Raw genomic sequence first — 7,144 nt, 5'->3', positions numbered from 1 at the left:
CCACTTTAAAATTCGTCGGGAGGGGCAGGCTTCCCCACCCCCAAACGAAAACCCCGCAGGCCCCGCACTTTCCTGCTGACCGGGAGGTAGCGGTCAGTCCTAGCGGTCACTTTAAGCCTCAAGCCCTCTAGCCGTGATCGTTCTAAGGATGCAGCTAAGTGTTTTAGTCAGCACTTCAATCTCCACCCAAAGACCACCCCCTCAATCCTAGGACCTGCAGTCCAGGACGGGGACTGGCTGTCTTCTCGCTGCCTCCTCCCTCAGGGCCTCTGACCTTCCTAAACCAGCCCCGGGGACACGAGCAAAGGCAGGGCTGGCGACCTGGGCCTGGGCCTGCGACCTGGGCCTGTGACCCCTGGGCCTACAACCTGGGCCTGTGACCTGGGCCTGTGACCTGGGCCTGTGACCTGGGCCTATGACCTGGGCCTGGAGAAGGGCCCACGCTTGGTTTGACGCTCTGCCATCACCACCAGAAATTCTTAATAATTTTTTAACACAGGGCCCTACATTGTCATTTTTTCCTACATCACCTCCCCCTCCCCACCCCCTCAGTTAGGTAGCAGGTCCTGGCAAAAGGATTTTAAACTGAACCTTTTTTCTTTCTTGGGTTTAAAGTCCCCAAACACAGAGAACAAATTCATGGGTGCCAAAGAAAGATGTTGAAGCACCTATGGAGAACCACGGGAAGAGCTCGGGCAGCTGGCTGTTCCAGCAAAGCCCACCCAGCAGCCCTCCAGGTACATGGAGGAGGGTGAAGTATCATCGGAGGGCTGGAGGCTCCCTGAGGGACCTGTTTTGGGGAGAGGAAGCAGTGTGCTCTGCTCCCCTTGCCTGCCAGGAGAGAAGGGAAGGGCAAGCCAAGTAAGAGGAGGAACTTCTAGAAAACCACTCAATGAACTTAGCTACTCCAGGTTTCTTTGCCAGTGGGACTAAGGTGTGCTTCCTGGGACCAAGTGTGGGGCCTCGAGAAGGGAGCTGGCCCGGGGCCTCCACCTAGAGGACAGCCCAGGGGCTGTGACCACAGCAAGGAGGGTGGACCGCCGGAAGTCCAGGCCTGGTGACGGAGTCCTGAGGCCAGCAGGAGGGCACTGCCTCCAGAGGCGCCAAAAGTGGATCTGGGGGACGCAGAGCAATGCCTCAAGAGACAGAGGCCGTGAGAAGGAAGGGAGTTCTGGTGCATCCCACAATGTGGATGAGCCTCGGAAACGTTATGCTAAGTGAAAGCCAGACCCAAAGGCCATTCATGTGAAATTTCCAGAATGGGTAAATCCATAAATGGGAATGGGAAGGGAAAGTAACTGCTAATGGGTTCAGGGTTTGATTTTGGAGTGAGTATGAAGGTACTAGATGCTTCTGAATGTTCAAGTCAAAATGATTAATTTTTTCTTATGTGAATTTCCCATCCATTAAAAAAAAAAGTAAGCAAGCCGCAGCTTTGGACATCTGCCATGCCTGGAAAGCATGACCAGCAGATCACAACTGTCCATTTGTTTCTCCTCTTTCCCCTCCATGCCCAGTGCTGAGGGGGACCAAAATACCCCTTTTAGTAACTGAAGGGGGAGGGCAAGGAAAGATCCCCAATTGCCCCTTTCCTCCCTGCAGGCCCCAGGCTGGAAGCAGGTCCTAGCTGGGAGGGAGGAAAAGGCTTCAACTGCACAGGAGATTGGAGTGGACTAGATAAACAAGCTCAAACTAGAGGAAACTTTGTATTAAGATTTCACCAAGGAGCAGAGAAGTCCACAGAGCAAGTAGGAGGAGGCACCCTACCACTTTTAACTCATCAATAACCAGGCCACAGACTCTGATTCAACCATGAATCATCTCTATGCCTACCGCCAAAGCGGACATATTCATATCACAGCTCCTCGGTGCTTTTACTCTTGGTTTTCCTTTTTCTGCAAAAAGCGGCCAGTACAAAAAAATTTGCAAACACTGTTTTGGGGATATATTCACGCAGCAGACCAGGATTCCTGCATTTCAGGACACAGGCACCTTTTCAGAGGAAACACACACTGACCGTTCTTACTATTTAGCCTCTCTCATTTACAGTCCATGCAAACCGAGGCTCTTCTATCAGATGTCGCCTCTGCCCTCTTACAGGTGCTCCTGTGGCAGCTTTTTAAAACCTGACATTGGAGCAGGGTAAATGAACCCAGGCTCTGGACACACATAGGTTCACCATCTTGTATGAGAGCACCTGGCATGGAAGCCTCAGCTAAATAGTGAGTGAGGTTATTACGACATTTTCGTCTCTCAGAGCGAGCCTTAGATACAGCTCCATTCCTGATCTTGCGGTGACTCCTGCCCCAAAGGCTAAGCTCTGTTATCTCTATTTCAATTATTTGTATCTTGACCTTCACAGAGGCATTACCTGCTCTGTCCCCTGATTCAGGTGGAGTTTGGAGCTTGACCCTCCCCAAACACTGACCACACTCAGCACTCGCTCTCCTTGACTCTTCTCTGCCTGCAGCTGCAACTGCTTTGAAGGGCCCAAGGCTGGTGTCTGGGGAGCCCGGGGGAGATGTCACCATCAAGTGCCGTTACAACCCCACGTCCATCAACAGGCTCCAGAGGAAGTACTGGTGCCGCCTGGGCCCCCCGATGTGGAGCTGCCACACGGTTGTGTCCACCAACCACTACACCAACCTTCGCTACCGTGGCCGCGTGGCTCTAGAGGACTTCCCACAGTGTGGCTTCTTTGTGGTGAGGCTGTCCCAGCTGCTCCCAGAGGATGTGGGGCACTACCGCTGTGGCATTGGAAACAGAAATGACATGTTTTTCTTCAGCATGAATCTGACCGTCTCCACAGGTACAAGTTGATGGTTGTTGGGGCAAGTTTGGTGAAATGGATGCTAGAAAAGGAAGGAGCTAGTAGAGGCAGCTCAGAGGCTCAAGAGGATTTTAAACTCGGGAGGAGTGATGATGAGCAGCTAACGGAGAGGCAAGGCCTTTAAGAAGTAGATTTCACTTCAGAAGGAATGTCAGATAGATATGAGGAAAATCTCCCCAAATGAATGCACATAAACTATCCAGACTGTCCCCTCTGCATGCTGTGGAGCTAGTTCCAAGGGATAATGAATTGGATAATAAGGCCCCTTATCATCACCATGTCACAGCATTCAGAAGGCAGAGGAGGGAGCACTGCAGAGCAGATAGAGGCAGGAGAGCTGCAGGTACAGAAGAATCAGGCTCCCCTAAGACAGAACCTAGCTGAGCCCCTCCATGGGCATCTGACGGTTAGCAGGCCCATCCCACTCTGTGCCAGGTTCCAGAGGGCTGATCCAGAGCCAGGCACCCAGTGGATGAGAGAAAGGCACCCCAGCTGTGAAAGGCCACTCTACGAAGGAATGGGAAGTGGCCAGGCACTCGCACCTGAGATCTGGTTTATTCACTGCTGCCACCTAATCAACTGCTGAGATTGGCTGCTCTACTGGAACTGGGGAAAGGAGCAGCAGTGGGTCCTGGACAGCTGGGTAGAGACTATGTGGGCATGGAAGAAGGAGATAGGAACATAAAATCTCATTATTCACAACACATTAGAAAATGCCTCTAGTTTCCCAAACTTTATATTTTATTCAATATAGCAGCCACAGACTGCATCTCTTAGTGGGGTTGCTTTCCATTTAACAAACCTTTTAAACTTGGCATCCTTTACAAAATCCAGTAGGTGGCCTAGATAGCCTCCCATGTGCTTTGTCTTTGCTTTGCACACAGGTTCTTCCAGTATCATCCCCTCAGCCACTGTGGCTGCTGAGGAGCTTGCCATGAGATCCTTTGGAACAGCATCTCCAGTGGTCAACAGATGGATCCCAGGAGCCACCCAGACTATAGAAGGACAGGGGACAGGTTGTAACAGAGCTGCTCTGACTCCAAGACCCAGCAGAATGATAGCTCCAACTAAGAGAGGACAAACCTCAGAAACAACGGAGGCAATAGGTCCAGCAATGGGCAGCTGGGTGGAGGGTTCCTTCAGAGCAACAGTTTCTACCCCAGAGAGTCAAACTGTGAAAACTGGAGGCCTGTCCAAGACATCAGAAGGCATTTGGGTGTGGGCCACCAAAACTTCAGTAGGAAACAGGGCTAGGGAGAGTGAGGGAAGCAGGGAGATATCAACTACCAAGGCTGACAGACGAAGAGAAGAAACAAGGAGGGTCAGAATAGGCCTAGATGGAAACTGGAAGGTCATTGGAACCATCAGGCCATCAACCCTGGTGTCAGAAAAGTGGACCTGGGAAACCCTCCAAGAGGCAATGCCGGTTTCTAGGCGACAAGCGTTGGGCCCCATTAAAGCCACCCCAGCCCCAGGCATGTGGACCTTGGGAATCACCAGCACAGAGACAGCATCCACCGAGGGAAGCCCTGATGGAGACCAGGCAGGAGCTGCTGGAGACGGTGGTCCCCAAGCAACGTCAAGCCAGGCCTTGGCAGCAGGACCCCAGAGGCCCCTTGCCAAGGGCTCCTCCATGGAGAGGTAAGCGCCCAGCCCCCGGCCCTTGGTTGGGCCATGTCTGCCTCATTCCCTGGCACACCGCCCAATGGGCGGACCTCCATACCCTTCCCTCTGCTTTGTCCTCTCCCTTTGCACTCACAAGACAGTAAAGGACCAAGGATGTAAAATTCAGGGTCCTTGCCGTGAGAATGCTACCTCGGTATTTCCACACAGTTTTCAAGCAAAATTGAAATGAAAGGCAGATATTTGGACAGAACCTTCAGGACTTACTTGTGAAAGATGAGGAGCAGAGGGTCCGGAAAGGGCAAGTGACTTGCTAAAGCCACAGGGAAGGACTGTGGCAGGGCCAAGCTCCACCCTGAGTTTCCTGAGGCCCCTTGGTCCTCTTTCCTGCTCTGGAATAGAGTAGACTCCACACACAGGTGGGGCGTGGGGAAAGGACCCAGCTCTTGGGAACTGGAGACGGGGAAGCAGGAGCCCGATTCCCAGCTCCACTATGACCAGCCATGGGGGCGAGGGCAGCTCCTGTTAATTCTCACCATCTGTGGTAATTCCGCTCTATAAAGTCACCTCGAACACTGAACTGGTGGATACCGAGGCATTGCTCCTGAGGAAAATACAGTGTTAGGTTCCTGAGAGCCTCCAGTCACATTTTCATCAACTGGTTAATACATAGCCTTGTTTAATGTTTCTTTCTGCTTAAAGACACCTTATTTAATATAAGGTTGATTCATCAACATTGAACTCGCAGCCAACAGCACTACAACTCATGCCTGAATGAGGCGTATCTAACATGCACTTACCTAAGTAAGACACATCATACTCAAGACCATTTAAACAGCAAAATCACCCAAAGAAGGCACAAAAATGCAAAAAACATGGCACTAAATATATTGTGCACAGGGTGCTTATTTGCATTCTGAGTGCTGAGTAGGAAGGCAGGGCGTCTCCTCACCCAACCTCAGCCAGGAGCGTTCACTTTGGTCAACCCAAATTTTTTGCCATTCTGCACACACCTGTGAATGGCTAAAATGCAGCAAGTATTGATTGCAGCGTGATGGAAAGTTTTAGCAAGGACGCTGATTTGCAGTTTCAGAATTTGTAAGAAATGAGACAACTGCAATTCGTTTTGCCTGAGCTTCTCCCCTATAAAATGAGGGGCTCGGGCTGAATGGTCTTTAGTCCCCCATGCAGCTCCAATCTCCCTCTCCTGTGCTCTCCCCCTCCCGCCCACTCCAGTTCTTCTCCAGAAGAGTCAAGCCTTGCTGGGATCCTGACCCCAGTCTCTACAGTGCTGGTGTCTTTTGTGCTTGTGCCTCTTGTTCTCTTGCAAAGGAAGCTCCGGAGCAGGAGGACCTGTGAGTTGAATTTACGTAGCCCCAAGGCTGGGGAGCGAAGTGGTGAGTGGGGACAGAGCGGGTGCCAGGCCTTGGGGATATAAAAGGGCTAAGGTCTACTGAGCCATTTGCCTCTCAGGACCTTAGCTTTATCAGCAAAATGGGGGAAATCGTCTCTGTCCTTATTCTCAGTGGTATCCCAGAGCCTGAGGAGAGACTCTTCCAAGGATGGCAAGACAAGTGCCAACGCCATAGGAGTATAGACCACAGGAGCAACCCCAGCAGCACACAGTAGGTGTGCAGGGCCCTGACATGGGGCCTATCTCTGTCTTAGCACCCTTGGCATTGCCCAGCCAGAACCAGCTTAGAGGAATGTGTGCAGGTTTCAGCCTTCCTCAGGTCAGTGCTCATGGGGGTTAGACCTGGTGAGGAAAGGGAAGGGGGAGATCTGAGGGTCAGCATAGGAGCCTAAGGTTCTCAGACCAGGGCCCTGAGGCCTGGCCTGTCCCCATTGATCTGAGGGCCCCACTGCTCATCTTCTGTGCTCGGAAGTTCCTGAAGGCATGTGGTGGGTGGGGGTGGCTCCCAGGACACAAAACCAGTGCTCTCTGCACCTGGTACCCTCCCTGTGTCTGTGCAGCTCAGGAGGAAGCAAGGGCACCAGGTGTCATCCTGACCCAGATGACACATCTCCTGGAGCTGAGCCTCCGACCAGACCAGCCACCCCACATGGAGAGGAAGATGGTCCGTGGTGACTCTCCTACCCATGCCAGCCTGGCTGTCCCGGCAAGGGACCCAGGACCCTGAGGAGTGGAAGGCTAAGCCGCTCAGTCACCATGGAAGGCAGAAGCAGGACCGGACACCTCCATGAACTGCCCCCACTCTGCCCTTGCTCTTCTCAGCTCCTTCCTCCACCTGGATGAAGGGAAGCTGGTGGAGCTGGGGCTCCGTCTGAGCAAGGGAAGGCGGACAGGCTGACGGCAGGGGCGGGGGGCATATTAGGTAATCATCCTCGGGCCTAGAGACAGTGTGACAATGTGACTCAAGGAAGGCCTCAAGAAAGGATGCACTAAGCACTGGAAAAGGTCATCTCGGAAAGCTTGGTATTTTCATTCCTAGAGTTTTGAAAATGTAAGAGGCTGCAGATCAGTGTGGAGAACCACAAAGCCTCAACTATCATTCCCAGTGCTTGTTGGCCTGGCCTGTTCTGTGCTCTGTCAGTGCACAGCCTCCTCTACACATTTTATTCTATCCCTCCTGGGTGGCTCACTGCTTGTTTCAAGTCTTTGTCTTCTTGAGTAGATCCTAAGCTCCTCAAGAACAGTAATTGGGTTTTACCCATCTCAGTGTGTTCCCA

At 52.2% G+C, this 7,144-nt stretch overlaps 1 protein-coding gene across 1 annotated transcript; it reads left to right on the top strand.

Annotated features, from left to right (window-relative positions):
• Positions 1-670: 670 nt before the first annotated feature.
• On the top strand, positions 671-6,765 carry FCAMR (Fc alpha and mu receptor). Its single transcript, XM_058309327.1, has 4 exons — positions 671-737; positions 2,471-2,809; positions 3,715-4,471; positions 6,690-6,765. Exons 1-4 carry the CDS (start codon positions 671-673, stop codon positions 6,763-6,765), a joined length of 1,239 nt encoding a protein of 412 aa, XP_058165310.1.
• The last annotated feature ends 379 nt before the right edge of the window (positions 6,766-7,144 follow it).

This window comes from Dasypus novemcinctus, chromosome 13 (genome assembly GCF_030445035.2).
Source record: "Dasypus novemcinctus isolate mDasNov1 chromosome 13, mDasNov1.1.hap2, whole genome shotgun sequence".
Taxonomy (NCBI): domain Eukaryota; kingdom Metazoa; phylum Chordata; class Mammalia; order Cingulata; family Dasypodidae; genus Dasypus; species Dasypus novemcinctus.
This window is presented reverse-complemented; position numbering and strand designations above follow the sequence as displayed.

Bases quoted from the DNA above. Each gene is read 5' to 3' on its own strand.
- FCAMR (XM_058309327.1), top strand. From the start codon at position 671: ATGGAGAACCACGGGAAGAGCTCGGGCAGCTGGCTGTTCCAGCAAAGC. The intron at 738-2,470 runs GTACATGGAGGA...CTCTGCCTGCAG, and splicing joins CCCACCCAGCAGCCCTCCAG to CTGCAACTGCTTTGAAGGGC. The intron at 4,472-6,689 runs GTAAGCGCCCAG...TGCTCTTCTCAG, and splicing joins AAGGGCTCCTCCATGGAGAG to CTCCTTCCTCCACCTGGATG.